The 25688-nt window shown below is 40.1% G+C and overlaps 3 protein-coding genes and 1 long non-coding RNA gene across 5 annotated transcripts in view; 2 read left to right on the top strand and 2 right to left on the bottom strand.

Moving 5' to 3' along the window:
* Positions 1-25688, top strand: part of LOC307033157 (calcium-binding protein 2-like) — a gene marked incomplete at its 5' end in the record, with an annotated part of 148282 nt that overhangs the window by 96593 nt on the left and 26001 nt on the right. The window lies entirely within an intron of this gene.
* Positions 798-6466, top strand: LOC307033150 (THAP domain-containing protein 10-like). Its single transcript, XM_079671494.1, has 8 exons — positions 798-3820; positions 4069-4225; positions 4513-4720; positions 4808-4934; positions 5128-5419; positions 5576-5666; positions 5757-6130; positions 6249-6466. The coding sequence occupies exons 1-5, from the start codon at positions 3440-3442 to the stop codon at positions 5350-5352; spliced, it is 1098 nt and encodes a 365-aa protein (XP_079527620.1). The 5' UTR covers positions 798-3439; the 3' UTR covers positions 5353-5419; positions 5576-5666; positions 5757-6130; positions 6249-6466.
* Positions 6745-23894, bottom strand: LOC307033170. The gene is made up of 3 exons (XR_013806405.1): positions 22957-23894; positions 7148-7375; positions 6745-6967 (listed from the first exon to the last, which is right to left on the bottom strand). It is a non-coding gene; the product is annotated as an uncharacterized lncRNA (long non-coding RNA).
* LOC307033140 (E3 SUMO-protein ligase ZBED1-like) lies at positions 11701-17892 on the bottom strand. Of its 2 annotated transcripts, XM_079671477.1 has the most exons (5): positions 14061-17892; positions 13627-13752; positions 13281-13417; positions 12132-13197; positions 11701-12034 (listed from the first exon to the last, which is right to left on the bottom strand). In XM_079671477.1, exons 3-5 carry the CDS (start codon positions 13380-13382, stop codon positions 11922-11924), a joined length of 1281 nt encoding a protein of 426 aa, XP_079527603.1. In that variant the 5' UTR covers positions 13383-13417; positions 13627-13752; positions 14061-17892; the 3' UTR covers positions 11701-11921. The 2 variants fall into 2 exon arrangements, with proteins under 2 accessions (XP_079527603.1, XP_079527604.1); XM_079671478.1 differs by lacking the exons at positions 13627-13752; positions 14061-17892 and having other exon boundaries at positions 13281-13476.

Here is a 25688-nt window from a genome sequence, read left to right on the forward strand (position 1 = left end):
TGTTTCCTGAAATGCTGCGGCGTTTTCTGAAATGCTGTGGCGTTTTGTGAAATGCTGCAGTGATTTGTGAAATGCTGTTGTGTTTTGTGAAATGCTGCGACGTTTTCTTAAATGCTGTTGTGTTTTGTGAAATGCTGTAGTGTTTTCGGAAATGCTGTAGCGTTTTGTGAAATGCTGTGGCGTTTTGTGAAATGCTGTGGTGTTTTCTGAAATGCTGTAGTGTTTTCTGAAATGCTGTTGTGTCTTGCACTTCAGGGCCACCATAAGAAAGAGATGTCAATCATCAAAAACGACCAAGGGGAGCCATGGAAAATCCACCCAAATGACCCCAGAAGTGTTTGTTTTTTTGCTAAATCTCTAAAAAGGTAAAATCTCACTTGTTTTGCATCAATCTTGATACAGGGTACTTATATGTTGTAGTTTGGATTCCTAAAGCTTTTAGTCTACCATCCCATCATTCAAGGGTGGTTTTCACGATAAGTAACTTTTTTTTTTGGATGGACACGATCATTTACATTTTTTTACTGTATTCAATCTGAATTTACTTTAAAATAAAAACATCTATATTGATTGTGACACTTCTACATTCAACTCACAGATGTAACCTTGCTTTGAGAAAAAAGGTTATTAATTTAACCCTTTTTAGAAGAGAAGATTTGGTCATTTGTTCTGAGAATGTCATTTTCGAGCCTGAGACCTGAAAAACAGGCCCAGGGCTTAACAGGTTCCTGTCCGTTATGTCAACGCTGGAGAGCAGAGTACATAGGACCCAAATACAGAATACAGTTTCTTCAAATACAAGTCCTTTATTGGCGATTGACCCATAATTCACAGGCAATGGGCAAGGCAAAACAAGGCAAAAACCCAAACCTAACCCTCTGAAAATAAAACGTCTAACAGAAAGACTCTGACAACAACTGAATGAAAAACCAGAACTTAAATGCACACAAGACTAATCACAAGAACAAGACAGAGGTGGGGAGTGAAGAGAAACACAGGTGATCCAGGTGAACCAATCAGGTAATCAAACAGGAAGCAACAACAGACATACAATTTTTTCTAAATAAAACAGGAAAACAAAGACATATCTTGACATGACAAAATAAAACAAGGAAAACGAATACGGGTCTGACAATTATGCATCTGACCCCTAGATTCCACCGGGTCCGTCTGTGGGGCGTTACGGCTGCGCCGCGGTTTTGGTCCGGCTTCCTCTGGCGTCATACCCTACCGGGCTCGTTTCAGAAGCGGAGCGTCTTGCCTGCCGGCTCGCAGATTTGTTGATTTGGGCATATTTCCTGGAAAGGCTACCTTGTACAGACAAAGTTAATAATAATTGTAATATCCCAGTTATAAACAACATGAATCAAAGAGGTGTTGCTATATTTTAGTGGTAAAAAAAAAATGCATTCATCATCATAATTATTCTATATATATAATTTACACAGGAGAACGCTGGCATTTCTATGAATGTTCCACTTCCTGCCTGCCCGACCTTACGTTACGGCTGCGCCGCGTAAAAAATAGGATTCATCCTAATTTTAGAGGAGCCCTGCGCCGAGGCGCTTCTGGAACGCTTCTGGGACGCTTCTGAGCCGTAAATCGCCGCGTGTGGTGGAATAGCACCCATTGACTAGAGTGGCCGCGATCACTGCGATCGCCGTGAGCACCGCGGCGCAGCCATAACGCGCCGCAGACGGACCCGGTGGAATCTAGGGGTAACTCAGCCAGACATAGTGCTTCTTTCAATAAATGAATGAATGGACATCTCGACACTCTGAGAAGGTGAAAGGATGTCTTAATGCTACAACAAGTTTAAAAGTGCTCTAGATTTCAAAAGCAATTGTTGGCAGCTTACACTGCTAGTGCCGTTAGTGCCGCTAACAATGTTATCCTGGGGGTGGGGTGCAAAATGGCGGCCTTTAGCTAGCCAGTTGGGCAGCTTTGGCTCAGGATACAGAGCAATCGGAGGGTGATTCGATCCCTGGCCCCTGTGGTTTACGCGTAGAAGTGTCAGTTGGCAAGATCATTTTGAGAACCATAGTTTAGATGAAATAAGAACCGTTTCTTGGCCTGAGAACAAAGATTTCCAAGGTATCAAACTATTGTTACTGTTTTCAGATAAGTGAGTCCCAGCTTTGTTTGTAACTCGTTGGCGCACATACAAATGCATAAACTCATGTTACTCAACACACTCTCACTCCATAATCGTCCAGGAGTGACGTTTGGTCAGGGTCCCGCGGCATGCAGTTGTGACGCTCCTAGGCTCCTTCAGCTTCATAAAGGGACGCACTACTCATCGACTAAAAAACACCATATTTTCCTTGATAATTACACAACATTGATTGGTTTAAATTGTGTGCAATGCTTTTGTATTTTTCCACTTCGATTCGGAGAAACAAATATTTTTTCGGAGTAAAGGATGGCAGAAGACACTACACTACCCAGAATCCCCAGCTATCGTTTAGGACTACACCATGTGCTCTGTTTGACAAACCCCGTGATTAGTTCTCAAGCTCTGTGATTGGTTGACCTCCAACTGCATTCCATATGAAAAAAAAAACGTTTCGTAAAAGATAAAATCATACTTTATTCAGCAGTGCTTGCTTTACTCTTTGAAAGTCATCACATGAATGCATTGTAATAAATGGTTCGTCTTCATTAAATATATTACACATCTTTCGTTGTTCTTTATTTTTATTTATCTACAGAGATCGGGCTCAGAATAGACCGGAAACTATTCTTTTACCGTTCAGTTTGAATTTCACAATAAAGTTAGTAGTAATATTTTGTTTTGATATTATTGTTTTTTATTAACTACTAGACCGCTGGGTCATGTTAAGACCATCTTTTCTGTGTTGCTGTGGGTTTTTTCCAATCGTTTTTGTGTTATAAATATCAAAACAATAACTAAATATATCCGTCGTAAACTAAACCAGAAACAGCAGTATATTTTATTTTGTTAACACTGTAAACTTGACAGCTTTTTAACCCAAACCACCTACTGGTTAAAGCGCGTTATTACACGTTTAGAGTAATGCAATGCAGGTAGATTGTGTTGCTTTTTAATGACTGTTTAAAATGCCTTTTTCTTAATGTCTTTTATTATTATTAAAGAGCATCGTGCAGGTTTTTATTTTTTCTACATTTATGCTTAAACTTGCTTGAAAATTACAATAAAAAAAGTGAATGCAGGATTTGATATGTTTTATGAGACATAAGGGCAGGAATTCAGAGGGAAAGGAGCAATTTTGAGCTCTGCTCCTTAAAACTGCTTTTTTTTAAGGTCATACGTCAAACGCGTCATATTACATCACACAAGGGACACATCTCCGCTCTCTGACCGCGGGTATAGTAGAGTTGCGTTGAGTAGAGCGGTTGTGTTTTAAGGAGCTGGTATTCTTCGGTAGTTTTACATTGTATTTCACCATTTGTAATCATGGTGCAGTATTGTGTTTGTGCAGGTTGCACAAATACCAGCCTGTCAGGACATCAAGTCCACTATTTCCCTAACAGGAAAAGAAAGCTAGCTAGCTTTCGGTCCTGGGTTCGTTTTGTGCAGACAAAGAGACGGGACTTCAATGCTGCGTCTGTGATGAAAAACGCGGTCGTTTGTGGCGCTCATTTTCGACCGGAGGATTATGAGTCAAGTGATGTGATGGAGTGCAGTATGGGATATCGAAGCCAGGACCGTGTGAGGCTGATAGCTAGTGCGGTTCCGTCAATACACACAGCTCCGGCAGCAGCAGCAGCAGGCTGGAGTGAGAGCGCGGGAGCGTCGGTCAGAGATTCAGCAAAACGAAAACGTGAACTGTGCACCGTAAGTATTGTTTTTCTAACGTTTGCTAACTTCCAAATTATTCAGTGTAATGATTTCAATAATGACAAGCAACGTGTGTTTAGTATTTATTGTTGTAAGTTAATGTTGCTAGCTTGTTAAACCCACTTGCTAAGTCATAATGGATAATGTTAGCTAGAATTGGTGTGGGGACTTTATTTGCATATCTAATGGCGCAGTTGCTATTTATTTTCATGTGTAATCATGTGTTTCATGTGTTTGTTTTCAAGACTTTGGTAGACAACAGTACTAAAGATTCACCTACAGCCAGTGATGCTGGGCTTATAGACCCAGAGCAAGAGGTCGTCTCTCCACTGGTTCCTCAGCCAACATCTGTGCTTCACTGCGGCTCACAGTGTAACCTCAGACCTTTCCATCGTTCATCAGGTAAATGTAACACAGAAGTAGCGCGCCCATTTTACATCAAAACGCGGTAAAGACTCTGCATATTTTTTGTACATGTTAAAAACATATTAGAAAAACATCTCAGTATGATGCAGGCTATTACAACTCCAAGACTTGCTATGACCTCAATAATTAACATATAAATGAATTAAAACATCTCAGCCCGAATGTCAACAAAACCTGAACATAAGCTTTGTAAAGGTAGATTGTATGGCAGGGCTGTTGTTTATGGCAGGCACAATTATATAATATATATCTTTTTATCCTAGCTGTCCAGGTACAGCCCAGGATGGTCAGTGTGGGGTGTCAGACAGAATCTCCACTGCCCAGTCCTGCACACAGTGATGATGAGTCATCTTCTGTAACCATGGACCACCCTGGGGATATGCCATGGAGCCCAGAGGAGGAAATGATGATCGAGTCGTCTGACGAGGAACCATCAAAAGAGCCACTGCAGCGAACTAATGTTGATCTCAAGTAAGGCTTCTTTTAATTTTAGATGATGTGTACTGTATTACCAAATTGTGTCAGTCAGAAATAACAAGTGTTTTTTTTTTTTTTCAGTGCTGCTGACAAGTTAATTTTGTGCCAAGCCCAGCTGATGTCCTTGTTCACCATTTGCCCTTCCTGTTGTGGGGAAACCCAGGGTAATGTGGAGCAGCAAGAGGGAACGTATATAAAGATAAAACAAGTAAGAGGATATGTGTGAATTCCACTGATGTAAAAATAAAGGTTGTATCATAACCTGTATGTAAATGTTTGTTTTATTTTATTTTTATGTTTTATCAATTCACTGTGTCTATACTTCATTAGTTTTATGGTATAATTGATTTTTGACTGACTAAGAGTTGTACTGGCAATGTTCTGCTTTTCACATCTCTTAGGTATGTGCAGCATGTGGGTATGAGCGTTTTTGGCAGAACCAGCCAATGCTGTACAGAAACATGCCAGCCTGCAACCTGTTACTGAGTGGGGCCATCCACTTTTCAGGTTGCATGGCTACCCAGACAATACGGATGTTGAAACTGTTAGGGCATCAGTGTCAGCACCTTCTTCCGCCATCAACGCCTGTACACAATCCCTACTATCGTGCAGGCCTGGCAAACTGAGCAGGCTGGGATCATCCGAGAACTGAAGGAGATGGGGGGGTGGGCTAATCCTCTCTGGTGACTGCAGGTAGAACACTTCAGCTTGTATTTTTGATATCAAAAAGAGGTCAAAACAATATTTAAATTACATTCATTTAGCTTTATCCAAAGCAACTTACTATAACTGCATTGCATTGTTTTTTGGGCTTTAACGTCTGAATTAAACTGTTTTTGACACTCATAGGTCAGACTCTCCTGGCCATTGTGCCAAATATGGCACCTACTCCTTGATCGAGGACAGAATAAACAAGGTTTTGGATCTTCAACTTGTCCAGGTAAGTTAACGTTATCAGTCACACAAATCAGATGTGCTTTCGTCTGACGTGACACGGTTAGTGATATGACTGCATAATGTTGTTTTACAGAGCTCAGAGGTCCCAAGCAGCACTTGGTGTGAACTAGAGGGTCTAAAACGCAGCATTGACTTCCTTAAGGAGCAACCGATGAAAGTTTCAGCCCTTATTACGGACCGAAATCGCCAGGTAAAGACACACAAGAACGAACAGACAGATGTACACACAAAGATTCTTGGCGCACCATATTAACAGCAAAAAATTGATTTTCTTACTAGTTAGTAAGTAATTAAGGTCTTGTCCTCCATTGCCCCTGCCCCCCTTTCCACTTCCTGCCAGGAGATCGCCAAGGATGAGGCAGTTGGCCTTTATCTGGCACGGCATTCCCGGTTTAACACAGGAAATTAGTGTGAAACCAGCAGATTCTGTGGTTCACAGTTTTCAGGGTAAGATTATTCTAAATTGACATTTGTTTATTTGTTAGATAAAACCTGGTAAGAGATTTTGATGGTGCAAAAATCAATATTAATATATAATAACAATATTTTCTTTCTCTCTTCATAGGATATGTTGGGACAGGTCCCAAAGCTTGCCGCTGTATTTACTCCCTCCATCTGACAGGAGGGAGCCTCGTTGAGCTGCGATAATAATATTAAATAAATAATTCCATATTCATAAATGAAATGATATGCAAATAAAATGTTCTTGGCTGTGGACTTGTACTCTACATAATTATGTTGAGGTCATGGTAATCTAATTCAATAAACAATAACTGCAATGAACAGATAGCATTTTCTGACTCGTAAAATGATTGGATATGGTGTAATTTGTAAAAGGATTCTGTGTTGAAAAATGTATATCTTTAAAAACTGCATTGGTGTATTAGGGCGGGCCATACTATTTTTTTTTTTGTAAATCGATCGAGAGGAGTGTTCAAATAACGTGTTTTGGTGGTTATTAATGAAAAGACACTATCTATCAATCAATCAATGTTTATTTGTGTAAATTGAAAAAATACCACATTTACAGCATAGGTAGACAAAATGTTTGGAAATACATGTGTATGTGAACACATTGTGCGAACACACTATGATTGTGATTAATTGTATTGATCGTCACCAAAATGAGGCCACTCAAAACCTTTGTAAATTCCTCCTCCTTCTTCTGGGAACTGTCTTCTGATGGCAGACACAACACATGAGGGTAAGGGCTTCCTAATGTGCCTGCCTAGAACTCCATAGGCCCAGCGGATGACCTGCCTGTAAGCTGTGTAGCGGTATTGCCTGGGCATAGGGACACAATATCTACAGGTAAACTTGGTAGCCTTGTTAACATCATCAACAAGTGTTATATAGTATATAATCTACAGGTTCTGGGTTTTGAAACCTGCTAAACACTCGGGGTCAATAGCAACTGTATTATCTTTAATATTATTTATCTTTTTAATTGTAATCTAAACATACTCATGTCTGCTGGCCTGAAGCGGGCCATGCTCCTGCCTGAAGTTCATGTAAGCTATCTGTAGCACAAAGGGATTCAGACAGCATGCTTCAAAGCCTGGGTGCAGTGTCAGGCATGTTATGTCTGGTCTAGGGGTGAGGTTCTCCACCAGGGCCCAGAAGGGATCCACCTCCCTGCAGCACATGCTCTCCAGAGCTGAGGTCATGTGCTGGCATTCCCCACACAAGCACCTACAAAGCAAAAAGTTTATCAGGAAACCGTATTACATCTCTCTCCCCCCCTTCGCTGCTCTCTCCCTCCCCTCCGGTACACAGCACCGTAAGACGTAGTGTGGATTTGCATTAGGTAACGCGAGATACGGCTGATACTTGCGCATTAGTTTCTGTTATGGGTCAGTATCAACAGTCCTGCCAGTAACGTTACTATATTATCAATGCTACTTTAGTTATAGCCTGATATATGATAGCTAACTTTACAATGTTGTGATGTGACGTTAGCTAACATTCTGTAGCTAACGCCGGTCACTCACCAAGATAGCTGCCCAGTTCTCCACTGGTTCTCCTCACACCACAGCTCAATTTCTCTCCGATGGCCGTTATTTCTTCTAATCCTTGGCTGCTCCTGGTCTCTTGGACGCCAAGCAGGCTCATAATTATAAGGTTGTGGTCCGTCATATGCTTTCGAATATTCATGTTCAACTTCTTCTGTGTCTTCTGTGTCGAAACTAGCATTGGGATCCATGTTTATTAATACGTTACACCGGCCGCTCTCCCCCTTCTGTCCCCCGTGTTACGTCACACGCGGGAGGTCACGTGCCGAGGCTTTTTTATGCGGAAGTGAACATTTCTTACAAAAACGACGCCAGATGTCACTGTAGTGTATATTTCTGTATATTTTTTTGAAAATCTAGTGTATTCATCATTTTCCTTCACATTTATTCACAGGTGTCTTTAACCTGGAAGTTGCTCTTTAACTACTTGTTACTTGTTGCTAGGGACGCTGCTATCGATATTGTGTTTAGCAAAATGTTCTCTATCTATGGCACGTCTCTACTGGGAGTTGTAGTTTTAAAAGACGTTTTCGTATTTCCCATAATAAGAAGTTGCCAGTATACTGTGTACATCCCTGGAGGTTTAGGGGATAGGAAACACTCAAATTTAAAACATATAATTAATTTATTTAACAGCTGGTCTTATCTTTGTGACCCCTCCTGTTGTTAATTGATAACATTACATTACATTACATTAATTGATAAGCCTAAAACATGCACTTTTCAAGGTTCAGAGGCAAAAAAATTTAAGATAAGATATACCTATTGATCCCAAGTTGGAAACATTTGCGTTACATCAGCATGTGTAACAGTTGTAAATATGCAGTGTTGTTTATTTGTAAATCATTTAGTATACAGTAATCACACAAATTCTGTGTTTTATATTTAATAATTCTGTGTTCTTTATTTATTGATTGTTCAATACCTGACAAGGCCGGAGATGAAATATCTATATACATCCTATAAGAGTATAATACATGTGTATAATATCAGTTAAAATTAGTGCTTCAACATAGTTAACATTGCTGGAGGTATGCACAAATATTGATAGATGTCTTGTAATGCACTATTGAGGAACCTGCGACCCAAGTTTTTCATTCATTGCATAACTACACCGTTTGTGTATGTCAATAAACCTTAGAAAATCTTGAAATCTTGAAAGGGATTTGCAAAATAGTCATTATATACAGTCTTTAATTAACTATTAGTAGAGAATAACGAGTAATGAATATACTTTATAGGGATCCTAATATCTAATAATAAAAATAATGCAATTCAATAACATGCTTTAACCACCAGGTGTCCCTTTCTATCAGGAGTGCACCTTTATGGTGTAAATACAGCCTATCTACCAATTGGATCAAATATACAAGTCAGCCGAATTAGTGTTGATCCTGCAAAGAGACGTATTGTGTGAAAAGAAATGTAAGATGTTGTTTAATTGCTGATATATTTATGATCCACGTCACGTTTTCAGTGTTGGCGGCAGTTCCTCATGTTTGTCTAGAAGTCTTCTCATCAGGGCTCTATAAATAGAGAACTACGGCAGATATGTAATATTTAATGCAGCCGAACCGTGTATTACAATGCCGTTATGTGATGACTTTCAAAGAAAAAAGCAAGCACACTCGGAATAAAGTATTATTTTTATTTTTTTAAATGTTTTCGGTCTATTTGTTAATGACGATGTGATGTGAGATGTGAGACTGGAATTGCACAGGGGAAAATAAAGTATCTTTAGATGCAGATTTTGTTAAACTAATACGTTTGCGCTGTGGACCAACCAACCCCATATTGACGGGGAAGGGGGTAGCAATAAAGATAACACCATTAAACAGTTACACAACATAACAGAAATAATATCGATAGCAGCGTCCCTAGCAACCACCTTGGTAACGATGAAAACGTTCTATGGACGCAATTTCCTGAAGTAATCTTCATAATAACTAGCAAACTAAAGATCATGTACATCCACTGCACACATAATCTGAAATAACAACTCATATTTCTCGCATCAAATGACATCAAAACGCATTTTAATGGCCAAACTAACTTTAAAATAGGCATTTTCCACCGAGAATAAAACGAAGTTCGGCCATGGTTTTTTTTTCTGCAGGGAGAAATTTGAAGATCATGTGACATAGCCATTGGAATGAATGGTGAAAGAAAACGGGGTTTGTCAAACAGAGCACAAGGTGTAGTCCTAAACAATAGCTGGGGATTCTGGGTAGTGGAGTGTCTTCTGCCATCCTTTACTCAGAAAAAATATTTGTTTCTCTGAATCGAAGGGGAAAGATACAAAAGCATTGCACACAATTTAAACCAATCAATGTTGTGTAATTAACAAGGATAATCTGGTGTTTTTTAGTCGATGAGTAGTGCAGATATCACTGTAAAATCAATCGACAGTAAGGGGAATACTTACTTCCGGGTGTACAATTCTCCGTTATCCAATGGGAATGGACGCTCACATTGCCTTTAAGAGCAGCCGACACAAACGAATGCCGTGCTTCCATGAGCGTCAAATCCCGCCGCAGATGGGAATACATTGCAATCAGTTGTAAGCTATTTGCGTCCCTTTATGAAGCTGAAGGAGCCTAGGAGCGTCACAACTGCACGCCACGGGACCCTGACCAAACGTCGCTCCTGGACGATTATGGAGTGAGAGTGTGTTGTACTCAACGCTTAGTTCTACAACCTGTTTCTGATCACCCCCCCTTCAGTCGGATTTACTGATTAAACGAAATCGCAATAATCTATAATGTGTTACAGCCTCACCCATGACCTCCCATGGGACCATGAAAGCAAATTTTGCAGAGAATCTATCCAAACACTTTGACAGAACTTACTCTCATTTGATAATAAAAGTCCACTATTTTGCCAAAGAGGTAACGTTTCCTTCTTCTTTATGCCTCTGCATATTCCTTAAAAAGTGTTCTGGGTTGTAAAAAAAGTCTGAATGTGTATTTAGATGGACCCTGCCTAAAGAGAAACAGCTACAGTAATGGTTGAGTCTTGTTAGATTTTTTTTAGATGTGGTTGATTTGATGGTTCATAGAGTGTTCTTGTAATTTAAGGTTTGTGGTTTTATTGGAGAAAATAAAAAAATATGTTTTCATTTTGATTAAGGGATTAACTAGCCTAACTAACTAGTAACTAGCTTGCTACTTAACGTTACTTTAACTATCAAGCAGTGTGACGACTTCGTCACTATGGACTGATGGCTTTGGGCCGAGTGATATTGCACTTTATTAGCGTGATTGCACAGTACAGTTAACATTGCGTATTTGCACATAATTTATACAAATTATTGAAGTAGTGTTCTTTTAACTGATTAAGCCGTATTTATTGAGATGTCATCTGGATGCTGGGATAAGGATGACAGCGGTTGAGAGTAATCAGGGTGCAAATAATATGTTTAATGTCTGTGGCTGATGATTGTGTGCACCTGGGGCCCTGGGTTGTCTCCTCCCCCCTCACCTGTGTTTAATTGCTTCCCCTCACCTGTGTCTAATTGCTACCCCTCACCTGTGTCTTGTTGTGCTGATTGGTGTGTGGGTATTTAGGCTCTGTTTTCCCTGTCTGTGGAGAGTGGTAGGGTGTGTGAGATCCTGGTGGCTGCAGGCTGGGCTCGCGTGAACAGCAGCAGGATTGAGGCTGTGTGTGTAATGTGTTCATGTTTTAATAAATGCCCAAGTCGGGTTATATTTTTGGACGTTCTGCTAGTGATGGGATAATGATACCTCAAGGAGTGTATTGACACACTATACAAACTGTGTCGGCACTGTATTGATACTGCGCCGGTCACCCAATAGTGCCCCCTGCAGTTGTTAGAAAATCATTGCAGGTAAAGAAATTCCTTGTTTGTGTAAATGCTAAACTGAGTTGGTATGTAAAATTTAGCAAATTTGAGTTACAATTCAGAGTTACAATTTGTGACTTATGTACACAATTTTGTTAACTTAACTGTTCAATCATATGAAATAAAATACTTGAGAAAAGAAGTGATTTGTTTATGCATTTTTATTGAGGAGCAACAGCTTTTGTAGTGTCTTTGCTCCAAGGCGATTTCTCCTCTTTGATACCAGTTCCCCCGCCTTAGAAAATACTCTCTCACACGGCACAGATGAACATGGTGAGCAGAGACATTTCAGTGCAAGTTCATGAAGGTGTGGATACGCTCTTTTGTTGCTCTTCCAATATTGCAATGGGTCTTGTTTTCTGGGTCAGTTGCTTTCTGCCAGGTAGCGTTGGACTTCTAGTATCGAATCAGCTGTGGCATTAGAGGTCCTCTTGTTCTCCTCAACCTCCATGTCAAATGTTTCCCAGAGATTGTGCCCTAAAAAAAATATAATAATAATAATCACAAGTATATTATCACATGACAAAGTGCCACAGAAATATACAAATAAACAGAAAGAAATGTGTTTTCATACCTGAACTGGGTTCTGATCCATGTGAAGAGCTAGGCCCTTCTTCTGCTGGGTCAGGCTCTTGGCTCCTCATTTGGTCAGCACACTCCAACTTCAGTCTTTTGACAGCTTCAGTTGCCTTCAGTGAGCTGACGAATCCAATTGTTTTGAACCTAGGATCCAAAAGTGTTGCCAATGTCATCACACTGAGTGATTCCATGCTAGAGATGCATTCTGTTAGCCGCTTTCTCAGATTTTCTGCAAGCTGTTTAGCAGCTGTTTTTCTCACCGTTGACGCTTGACGGTGAAGCTCAACGTGGACCATTTTCAGCATGGGAATAACCTTTGACCCAGAGACTCTTTTTTCCTCAGACAGTTCAGTTGTTGCTTGGTCAAAAGGAGCAAGCACCCTGAGCATCTCTTCAATGGTTTCACAGTCTTCCGTAGTCAGTGGAGTGATGTCCCTTTTTAATGAGGCCAGTGACACCCAGACTGACTCCTTCTGCTCAGCCATTCTTTCAAACATGTGGTAGGTGCTGTTCCATCTTGTTGGCACCTCATTGATTAATTTATGGACCGGTGTTCCCAGCTGCTGCTGTATTTGAGTGAGCTTCTCTTTGGCAGTAGTGCTCGATCGAAAGTACGTCACTATTTGTCGTGTTTTGTTGCGTATTTCTGTAAGTGTTTCGACCTGATCACATGATTTCCTCACCATTAAATTCATGGTATGGGCTATACAAATGGTATGGCGTATTTGCAGCATCCGAGCACATGAAATCATGTTTGCTGCTGCATCAGTGACAAGACACCTGACCTTTGCAGCTATGCCCCACTCCTCCATGAGGCTCTTTTTAACTGTGGCCATGTTTTCAGCAGTGTGTTTTTCAGGAAAATGCTGCACTCCCAAGACTGACGTATGGAGTTCATGGCTTTCTTTGTCCACATAGTGGCAAGTAACCGCTAGATATGCCTCCATATTCATGGATGTCCACATATCAGCTGTTAAACTAACAGCAACGGTGCTCTGGAGGTCCTTTTTTGTTTTCTCCTTTTCCTTCTCATACCTCTGGCTCACCAAATCCTTGATGGTCTGAAAATAACCATACAAATATTCTTATACCAAAATATAGTTATATAGTACAAAAACATAATAATAACCTTTCTTAAACATACCTTCCTGCTTGGTAGAACATACGAGGGTATGATGAGCTTCAAGAGCTCCCTGAATCCCTCATTTTCAACCAAGCTGAGTGGCTGACAGTCTTTGATGATCATGTTGACCACTGCCTCATCCACTGCTTGCTTAGGAACTGCAAGCCAAAAGGAAATATTTCGTTAAAAGCTTATTTAAGGTCTGTATTATTTTTTTTTACAAACAATGTTAATCTAGCAGAGAAATGCAATAGAGGAAAACTTCCCTGCTCGGGAATTGAACCGAGGTCACTGGGGAGTGAACTCTGAATCTTACCCACTAGACCACCAGGGCTGTAAAGTTAATAAGGAGAACATGTCAACATACCTGGGTATTCTCACGGGTATCTGCTGATTCTTCATCGCCACCATGCCGAGCTCTATAATGCCTCAGCATTGATGAAGTGCTCTTATTGATGTAAGATAGCTCCGTAGAACAGAGCCGACACTTCACCTACAATGACATAAAAATTTAATTTATCAGAAAACTATTCAAACCACTTACCAGAACAGAGTAAAAACTAAGGTGGCACACTGCATTCACTTGTCAAAGAAAAATGACAATGACATAGGGTATCTATCAGGATCTCGTAATAACAAGATAATATGAATAAAGCAACTGTAAGGCTATTTCACTGACTATCATATGTATCACAGGTGACGTTGTGACGACAAAGTGAATGCAATGCGCCACCCAAAAAACATATGGTATATAATGGAAAAACTAACAGTAAACAGTGCTCAAAGGAGAAAAAGATTTACCTTGTTTGGCGTCAGAAGATCAAAATTATTCCACACTGGGGAAAACTTCCTTGAACGATCCATTATAACGCAACAGCAAAACTCCATCCAACAAACCCGTGACATGTTGATGCAGTTTGATACCTTTATAAACACACTTTGGCGCAACAAATTCAACCGATACACTTCCTGTATCGGTCACGTGATTAGTTCTTAAAGCAATACACGCACCAATACGGGGTTTCACTCTTGGGCTCTCGGCACAGTGCTGACGCACCAGTGTTGCTCGTCCCATCACTACGTTCTGCCTCTGCCTCCTTGCTTGGTCGGGCCGCTCAACGGTCAGTCTCACAAATGGTGTCAGAAGTGGGATTCGACCAAGTGAGGAGGTGACAATGACGAGAGGAAAGAAGAGGGACCAAGGAGAGGAACCGCGGCTGAGGGTGGCTAGGCCTGGAACTGACCAGGGGGCCACGGCTGCTGAGGCAGCAGGAGACGAGAGACAAGGAGGAGAAGCTAACGGACGAGCTAACGGACGAGCTAACGGAGACGAGGAGGAGAAGCTAACGGACAAGCTAACTGAGACAAGGAGGAGAAGCTAACGGACGAGCTAACGGACCCCCAAGGAGTCGACAGAACCTGGGTGGGAATAGAGGCAGACAAACAGCTTCCGGATAACGGCTTCACTGGCCCCGCTGAAGGTGGCGGAGGAGGTGGCGTTGAAACCGGGTGGCTGACTGGTGGTCCCGAAACGGAGACGGTAAGACACTGTGCTTCCTGGGGAGAGGAGGAAGGAAATGTGACGACTTCGTCACTATGGACTGATGGCTTTGGGCCGGGTGATATTGCACTTTATTAGCGTGATTGCACAGTACATTTAACATTGCGTATTTGCACATAATTTATACAAATTATTGAAGTAGTGTTCTTTTAACTGATTAAGCTGTATTTATTGAGATATCATCTGGATGCTGGGATAAGGATGACAGCGGTTGAGAATAATCAGGGTGCAAATAATCTGTTTAATGTCTGTGGCTGATGATACTGTGCACCTGGGGCCCTGGGTTGTCTCCTCCCCCCTCACCTGTGTCTAATTGCTCCCCCCTCACCTGTGTCTTGTTGTGCTGATTGGTGTGTGGGTATTTAGGCTCTGTTTTCCCTGTCTGTGGAGAGTGGTAGGGTGTGTGAGATCCTGGTGGCTGCAGGCTGGGCTCGCGTGAACAGCCACAGGATTGAGGCTGTGTGTGTAATGTGTTCATGTTTTAATAAATGCCCACGTCGGGTTATATTTTTGGACGTTCTGCATCTGCCTCCTTACTTGGTCGGGCCGCTCAACGGTCAGTCTCACTTGTAATTTAAGGTTTGTGGTTTTATTGGAGAAAAAAAAATGTTTTCATTTTGATTAAGGGATTAACTAGTAACTAGCTTGCTACTTAGCGTTACTTTAACTATCAAGCAGCGTATATTATTACGCGGGGTAAAAGGTTACGCACAAATGTTTTACTTCAATCACTTCTAACAATTTTTCTGCTTTGGGATGCTACAAGCCTTTTCAAACGAATTGAAACTGTGTTGTTTAAAACATTGAATATTCAAATAAATACTTTCAAGCGTTCTCAAGAAAAGGCTTGTAGCATCCATAAAAGTAGAAATGCTACAGGGTGAATGTTCTAGTCGTGTACGTGGATTCATGAACACATTTTAGCGTAATCTGTCATATTAACATACTGATATGCTGCTTGATCGTTAAAGTAATGCTAAGTAGAAAGCTAGCTAACAGGAAATGCTTAACATTAAAGCTTTATTCAGGCACTTAACATTTAGAATATCTTATACACTTCTCATTCTCAGTTGTCATTGTACACTCAAAACAACGAATTGTGAGTTACAGACTAGAAGCCTGCATTTGTACTTTTGTCTGAATCTATCTGACATAGTGTATTGAAAATTGTAAACTTGAGTATTTGGCTTGCATGAGCTAAAAGCATGAAAGGGAACAAGGCGGTCAATTTGCGCGACTAAAAAAACATCATCTCCACTTTGAACACGTTTTTTTCTCTTCCTCAATTTCCCCTGTTTAAACCCTCCAGTCCTCATAGTGCAGTTGAGTTATCCATACACTCCGCAACAGATGGAGTGAATGATGAGAAGCTGAAGAAAGGGAGGGCTGGGATGAGAGATGGATTGATGGATTTCATAAAAGAGAGAAGAGATTGATTGCGATGTAAATGGGGATTAAAGCTTAAAACCAGTGAGAGGACAAGACAGTCGGTTAAGACTGGCGTCACTGCAGAGACTGCACTTGAGGAACAGGATGTATTTTTGCTGACAAACGACTGTGTACATGCTAATCCAGGTCCAAATCATTTGAATTACTTAGCGGGCAAATTGTATGTCCCCTGTCCACTATGAGTTATTTTATGTTGTGAATGAGTTATAGGGATTTTTTTCACAGTTTATTTTAGGTTGAATAGAGCAAGTGAATAAAAGTTGAGATATGAGCATGCTGTTGTTTTTTTTGTTTTTTTGTTTGTAACTTTTATTAGTACAGAAGTTATACAGGACATGGCGGCCTACTCTGATTACTGTTGTGTCAATTCATTTGGAACCTTAACATTTACATATTTGTTCTACCTTTTTTTCCTTCTGTCTTGTGTCTTTAAATCTCACCTAGACAATAGTTGTCTTAATAAATCATTCTGTGAACAATAGAACAACTAATGCCAGCTTCCCGCTAATTGTTCATTATGAAAGTTGAATATTTTAAAGATATATCACTGTCGAAACAGATCAACAATTTCTTCCCGTGACTAACTCTTGGCCATCCAATTGGTCTGAGCGTATGTGGAATTGAGGTGGGCTCCGGTCAGAGCTGGCTGCTAGTGACCTGAGACGGCCCCCGCCTGTCAATCAAGGCAGTTACATCTGTAATAATGCATACCGTTAAACCTTAATATAATTACATCTTTTTTTTCGCAGGCTGAAAATATGTTTTCCATGGAGGTTAGCACATGTAAAATGGCACAAAATTGAATAGGTTCATTACAATGTAACCAACTGATAGTCACCGGAAACAGACTTAGGCCTACAGTATAAGGGACATTTCGAGCGATACACACCACAAACCCACTGAACAGATTACCCAAGATCCTCAGCTTGAAGCTCGTTGATTGGATGTTTTAGCCGCAATGCATGTTGGGATATGATGTTAATGCGATATGATATCCGAAAACATTTAAAAAAAAACAAAATACTTTATTCCGGGCTTGCTTTTCTCTTTGGAAGTCATCAGATAACTGCATTGTAATACACGGCCCAGCTGCATTAAATATTACACATCTGTCATAGTTCTTTATTTATAGAGCCCTGATGAGAAGACTTCTAGACAAACGGGAAGAACTGCCGCCAAGTCTGAAAACGTGACGTGGATCATATCAACAATTAAACAACATCTTGCATTTCTTTTCACACAATACGTCTCTTTGCAGTATCAATAGTAATTTGGCTGACTTTTATATTTGATCCAATTGGTAGGTTATATACCATAACGGTGTACAGCTGATAGAAAAGGAGTTTTTAAAGATATTACTGACTTTCTTTGAATATAAGAATGTAAATACTGAGTTGAGAGAATAGTCAGGGGATTTGGGTGATGGCAGGCACATCTATGGAATCACAATTTCAATAGCTTACCATTAAATGACTGATATACCTTTCTGTCTGTGATGCTTTACAAATTAGATATTAATGTGTAGAAGTAAAACATGAGAAATAGTATAGCAATATCCTGTAAAAACATGAATTAAACTAGACATCTTCAGATGTTATACATACATAAGTGTCCATTAGTGTGCTGTGTCAACACACTCTCACTCCATAATCGTCCAGGAGCGACGTTTGGTCAGGGTCCCGTGGCGTGCAGTTGTGACGCTCCTAGGCTCCTTCAGCTTCATAAAGGGATGCAAATAGCTTTCAACTGATTGCAATGTATTCCCATCTGCGGCGGGATTTGACGCTCATGGAAGCACGGCATTCGTTTGTGTCGGCTGCTCTTAAAGGCAATGTGAGCGTCCATTCCCATTGGATAACGGAGAATTGTACACCCGGAAGTAAGTATTCCCCTTACTGTCGATTGATTTTACAGTGATATCTGCACTACTCATCGACTAAAAAACACCAGATTATCCTTGTTAATTACACAACATTGATTGGTTTAAATTGTGTGCAATGCTTTTGTATTTTTCCCCTTCGATTCGGAGAAACGAATATTTTTTCGGAGTAAAGGATGGCAGAAGACACTCCACTACCCAGAATCCCCAGCTATTGTTTAGGACTACACCTTGTGCTCTGTTTGAAAAACCCCGTTTTTTTTCACCATTCCAATGGCTGGGGTCTATGTCACGTGATCTTCAAATTTCTCCGAGCAGAAAAAAATAACATGGCCGAACTTCGTTTTAATCTTGGTGTAAAATGCCTATTTTAGAGTTAGTTTGGCCATTAAAATGCGTTTTGATGTCATTTTGATGCGAAAAATATATAATAATATATGCGAGAGTTGTTATTTCAGATTATGTGTGCAGTGGATGTACATGATCTTTAGTTTGCTAGTTATTACGAAGATTACTTCAGGAAATTGCGTCCATAGAACGTTTTCATTGTTACCAAGGTGGTTGCTAGGGACCCTGCTATCGATATTATTTCTGTTATGTTGTGTAACTGTTTAATGGTGTTATCTTTATTGCTACCCCCTTTCCCGTCGATGTATTGGTCCACAGCGCAAACGTATTAGTTTAACAAAATCCGCATCTAAAGATACGTTATTTTCCCCTGTGCAATTCCAGTCTCACATCACATCACATCGTCATTAACAAATAGACCGAAAACATTTAAAAAAATAAATAATAATACTTTATTCCGAGTGTGCTTGCTTTTCTCTTTGAAAGTCATCGCATAACGGCATTGTAATACACGGCTCAGCTGCATTAAATATTACATATCTGCCGTAGTTATCTATTTATAGAGCCCTGATGAGAAGACTTCTAGACAAACATGAGGAACTGCCGCCAACAATGAAAACGTGACGTGGATCATAAATATATCAGCAATTAAACAACATCTTACATTTCTTTTCACACAATACGTCTCTTTGCAGGATGAACACTAATTCGGCTGACTTTTATATTTGATCCAATTGGTAGATAGGCTGTATTTACACCATAAAGGTGCACAGCTGATAGAAAGAGACACCTGGTGGTTAAAGCATGTTATTGAATTTCATTATTTTTATTATTAGATATTAATAGGATCCCTATAAAGTATATTCATTACTCGTAGTTAATTAAAGACTGTATATAATGACTATTTTGCACATCCCTTTCAAGATTTCAAGATTTTCTAAGGTTTATTGACATATCATATTCACAAACGGTGTAGTTATGCAATGAATGAAAAACTTGGGTCGCAGGTTCCTCAATAGTGCATTACAAGACATCTATCAATATTTGTGCATACCTCCAGCAATGTTAAATATGTTGAAGCACTTATTTTAACTGATATTACACATATGTATTATACTCTTATAGGATGTATATAGATATTTTATCTCCGGCCTTGTCAGGTATTGAACAATCAATAAATAAAGAACATAGAATTATTAAATATAAAACACAGAATTTGTGTGATTATACTAAATGATTTACAAATAAACACCAATGCATATTTACAACTGTTACACATGCTGATGTAACGCAAATGTTTCCAACTTGGGATCAATAAAGTATATCTTATCTTAAGATGATCGATGGCTACTGCCATATTTGCAAAATTTGCCTCTGAACCTTGACAAGTACATGTTTTAAGCTTATCAATTAATGTAATGTTATCAATTAACAACAGGAGGGGTCGCAAACATAAGACCAGCTGTTAAATAAAGCTCTTCTGACCTTAGCTGGCATGTGGGTATATATATTAATGCTGCCCATTATGGGCACAAGCAATTTTCACCCATTTATTAATGATATGTTTTAAATTTGAGTGTTTCCTATCCCCTAAACCTCCAGGGATATACACAGTATACTGGCAACTTCTTATTATGGGAAATACGAAAACGTCTTTTAAAACTACAACTCCCAGTAGAGACGTGCCATAGATAGAGAACATGTTGCGAAACACAATATCGATAGCAGCGTCCCTAGCAACAAGTAACAAGTAGTTAATAATAATAAAAGACATTAAGAAAAAGGCATTTTAAACAGTCATTAAAAAGCAACACAATCTACCTGCATTGCATTACTCTAAATGTGTAATAACGTGCTTTAACCAGTAGGTGGTTTGGGTTAAAAAGCTGTCAAGTTTACAGTGTTAACAAAATAAAATATGCTGCTGTTTCTGATTTAGTTTACGACGGATATATTTAGTTATTGTTTTGATATTTATAATACAAAAGCGATGGAAAAAACCCACAGCAACACAGAAAAGATGGTCTTAACATGACCCAGTGGTCTAGTAGTTAATAAAAAACAATAATATCAAAACTAAATATTACTACTAACTTTATTGTGAAATTCAAACTGAACGGTAAAAGAATAGTTTCCGGTCTATTCTGAGCTCTGTAGATAAATAAAAATAAAGAACTACGAGAGATGTGTAATATATTTAATGCAGCCGAACCATTTATTACAATGCATTCATGTGATGACTTTCAAAGAGTAAAGCAAGCACTGCTGAATAAAGTATGATTTTATCTTTTACGAAACGTTTTTTGGAATGCAGTTGGAGGTCAACCAATCACAGAGCTTGAGAACTAATCACGGGGTTTGTCAAACAGAGCACAAGGTGTAGTCCTAAACGATAGCTGGGGATTCTGGGTAGTGTAGTGTCTTCTGCCATCCTTTACTCCGAAAAAATATTTGTTTCTCTGAAGCGAAAGGGAAAAATACAAAAACATTGCACACAATTTAAACCAATCAATGTTGTGTAATTAACAAGGATAATCTGGTGTTTTTTAGTCGATGAGTAGTGCAGATATCACTGTAAAATTAATCGACAGTAAGGGGAATACTTACTTCTGGGTGTAAAATTCTCCTTTATCCAATGGGAATGGACGCTCACATTGCCTTTAAGGGCAGCCGACACAAACGAATGCCGTGCTTCCATGAGCGTCAAATCCCGCCGCAGATGGGAATACATTGCAATCAGTTGAAAGCTATTTGCGTCCCTTTATGAAGCTGAAGGAGTCTAGGAGCGTCACAACTGCACGCCACGGGACCCTGACCAAACGTCGCTCCTGGACGATTATGGAGTGAGAGTGTGTTGGCTGTGTGGTTAACCTCTGAATTTGTAGAGGAGTAGAATTACAAAGTAACAATGAGCTGTCATGTGGGTATATATTAATGCTGCCCATTATGGATACAAGCGATTTTCACCCATTTAGTAATTACATGTTTTAAATTTGTACACACCAATGTGTTTCTTATCGCCTAAACCTCCACGGCTGTACACAGTTTAATACTGTCAACTTCTAATTTTGGGAAAAACAAAAACGTCTTTTAAAACTACAATTCCCAGTAGAGACGTGCCATAGAGAACATGTTGCGAAACACAATAGCCAGCATGTGTAGTTCTGTGGGGGCGTTCGAGTCCAGTTTTGAATAGTCTGCCGTGGTTTCGTTCCATTTCAAAGAGCTTGACGCTCGGCGTAACTTGGCGCACTGCCACTCCAACATCCAATCCCAGAGCTTGAAGTTTAATCACGGGGTTTGTCAACGGGACTGTAGTCCCAAACAATAGCTGGGGGTTATGGGTAGTGTAGTGTCTTCGGCCATCCTAAACTGAATTTTTGTTCGGATATCATATCGCATTAACAACACCACATCTGGCGTCACAGAGATCTTCTTTTAATGTCCTTTTTTCTTCGAGGAACTACAGAAACACGTAACTCTGGATTTGTTTTAATGTTTGAGGTGCAATAAACGACATAGCAGCTTTTTGGCATGTTAAAACTACTATTTTCTGCCTCGCTCATGAGAGTAACAGCTGGCGAAATTACAGCCTCGCCTACTGATTTCAAATGTGTGCTCTAAAATGATATTTATAAATGACTATTATCATTATTATAAGCAAGACAATAAATGGCAAAGATATGTAGAAAGATACGTTCATAAGAAACGTAACGTGGGAGAACATATGTTTCTAGAAGATATGTAGAAAATAAACGTATTTGAGATACGTTCATAACGAACGTAACGTGGGAGAAAATACGTTTCTAGCTAAATGTAATTGAGAATGCAGTTTAGTTCTAGGGGAACGTCATTTTTAGGAGACAGGGTTGGTCTGTAAAATGACTCAAATGAAATCTGAATCTACAGTCTAGCACATAATCTACAAGGTTCAAGGTTCTTCATTTAGTCATACGAACATAGCTACAGTGTAGTTATGCAAATGAAAATCTTGTGTCACAGGCTTCTCCAACCGAGCAACACAAAAAACGGATAAACAGAAAAAATATAGTGCAAGTCAATCGTAATATAAAAAGAAAATAGTTTAAATAGTGCAATAAGAGTCTATATGCAAGTTATTGAAATATGATATTATAGGTAAATAGATAAATAATTTCTAAATAATTTTTAAGTAGCAGCCAGATGAATATTGTGGATGTTGTTTCAACAGTTCAGGTGTTTAACAGTCTTATTGCCTGAAACTGTCCCTGAGTCTGGTGGTTTTAGTCCGTTTTAACCACACACACACACACACACACACACACACACACACACACACACACACACACACACACACACACACACACACACACACACACACACACACACACACACACACACACACACACACACACACACACACACACACACACACACACACACACACACACACACGTGAGAAGGGGGGCAGAGCCACTCACCAATGGGTCTTCCCCTGTTTGATGCTTCACTCTCCCTATGTCCTCGTTGTGCAATGGTTTGACACGCAATGCTTCCACAACTGCCCACATATATTCCCTGTTTTCACATACAGTTTTTGAATGTCCCTCGCTGAGTGCGTTGCTGATTTTTGAGCCACTCTCTTTCCTTAATTTAAATTCAGACCATGCATCCATGGCACATTTATGTCCACTGCTCACATCATGTGTAAGGAATGACTGCATAGCTTTAACCCAGGTGCTAAATCCGTCATGGGTAAAGGTGGTTTCTTTATGGAACCGGCGTCCTTCGTGAGCAAAATGCCTGCAGGCAAAACAAAATACACCGTCCATAGTCACTGAGTACTCGAGCCAAGTATATTGCTCGTACAATTGGCGATTGAATGACCGCATTTGCAGTCCGTACTTCTTGGTCGGGTATTTTCTAAGCATAGGACGTCTTGGTCAATCCAGCTGATGTCAATTACGGTGTGGAGGGGAGCAACGCTAGTTCCACTAGTTCCACTGCAGCTCGCGGTAGCAGCTAGCTGGTCCTGCTGCTGCGGGTGCAGCGAGTCAGTTGGCGCGGGCACCTGTTCTTCGTGGTCCCAATCCTCCCGGTTTTCATTACAATTAACATCTGGATCCTTGTGGATAGCAGGGTGGTCGTTTACTTTGATTTGTGAGAAATGTTTCCATTTTCGATCCGTGTTCACTTCACATACTGAGAATTAGACAAGTAATAGTTTGCGCTTTAACTTACAACGACCCCTGAAAGATCTCGCGAGAATGTGTATAAATATATATAGATACATTTTTTTCATAACAAAACAATGGGGTTGCTAAGCCGTTGCTAGGCCAATTGTTGTAGTTGCTAAAGCAACTACAAGCTACCCCCTGGCGCCGCCCCTGATGTCAGGTCCTCAGTGATGTGGACACAGAGGAACCTGAAGCTGCTGACTCTCTCCACCGTAGTCCCATTGATGGCGATGGGGGCGTGTCCCTCTCTCTGCTCCTTCCTGTAATCCACAATCAGCTCCTTTGTTTTGCTGACGTTGAGATGGAGGTTGTTTTCCTGGCACCAAGATGTCCTTTCTGAAAACGTAGGACTTTCACACATGAAACCATCGTTCGTGTCAGATATAACGTGTGAAATTAAAAGTTAACACGCTGATATATTTTATGTTAACTTGCGTATGAAACTTAAGTTGCGTATAGCACAAATAAATATTCAAATCCTAACCGTGATCTTTTACTAAAACAAACCAGGTAATTTTGTTGCCATTGTTTTTTGTGTTTTAACTTAAAATGTGTTTAAAAATGCGACCATAATCTGTTTAAAATATATATATATATTTATTGTGAAACTGGCAATGCAGTGAAGTTTTACAGGAACTCATTTTTATTGCAGAAAGGGTTGGCAACTGCAGTCAGGTGATATTTGATGTTTTGTAACTAAGAGGGAACCTTTCAGAATAAACATCCTTTTTATCCATTGGTGATATGAAAAATAAATGTTTTTAGAAGTATATGTCATTCCTCAATTAGCCTTCATTGCCATGTATTCACTATCATTACGTTTGTGCTTTTGTTAAGAGAAAGTGCAAACAGGCAATTGGCTCAGTTAGAAAGACCCGATACAGATTCTACTTGTCTTTTCCGGTCATCATACCACCTTTGCGTTTTTTCCCCTAAACATGGCAGATTGCCAGATGGTTTCAGCTTTTTTCTATGTGCACTGAACTTTTTTTTTTTTCTGAACTTCTCATCTCACAGAAGGCTTGTCAGATAACACTGCACACATTGAATTGTCAGAGGGATCAGCACACATATGTATAGATGGCGTAGAGCTATGGCGTTATATTTGTGCCTCTATCCTGAGCACGCAATGAAACATGTTGCGCATAGAAAATGCGATTGAGCGCACACTTGAACATTTTTGAGCACAGAGAAATATATTTTCTTTCATAAAACTCCTGCTCCGTACGCAAGCAGACCGCTGCACGCGCTCTCTCTCCCCCGCTCGCTCGACCTCTCCACCCTGTGCGCGCTCAGCTTTGCCTGTGCTCGCTCAAGTTGTCACAGCGTTACAAATGTGCCACAAAACCAACCAATCGGAGAACTCGAGAAGGTCAATTGTGATTGGCTGGTCGTCTCCAATCATATCTTGTATCTGAGATGAGAGAGGGATTTTCGGTTGCCATCAGGCTGTTGACGTTCTTATTACACATCCGTCGTTGACATTACAGGACATGACAGACTCGAATGAAGAGAATAGCACACCACAGTGTCAGGTGAGTTATACATTTCTAGTTTTCTGATATCACGTTATTGTTTGCAATGCCTGAGTTTGCTAGCCGGCAACATAGCTATAGGGGTAGTTTAAGCAAACAGCTAACAAACCGTAGCCTACATGTACGCCATGAACCCTTCTGTATTGATTACTTGCTGTAAGCATTAGAGGTGGCAGAATGACAAACATGTTTCTCTCTCTATCACAATTTTGGGTTGACCAGAACCTGGACCAACTTCTGTTTCCTGTTCTACAATGGGCATAGAGCTTGCGTTAATTTTCAACCGGACAACTAAACAGATTAGGCTAGGACCGGATAAAGTTAGCAACACACGTTAACCATGAACAGCCTATTAATCCGTTCTCTTAATGTTTATTCCGTCCAACGTTGTGGAATTAGAGAGAAAGGGCTTCTTAACGTGCTTTTATCCGGGGTGGAGGA

This window comes from Notothenia rossii (genome assembly GCF_949606895.1).
Source record: "Notothenia rossii genome assembly, chromosome: 1".
NCBI classification, from domain to species: Eukaryota; Metazoa; Chordata; class Actinopteri; order Perciformes; family Nototheniidae; genus Notothenia; species Notothenia rossii.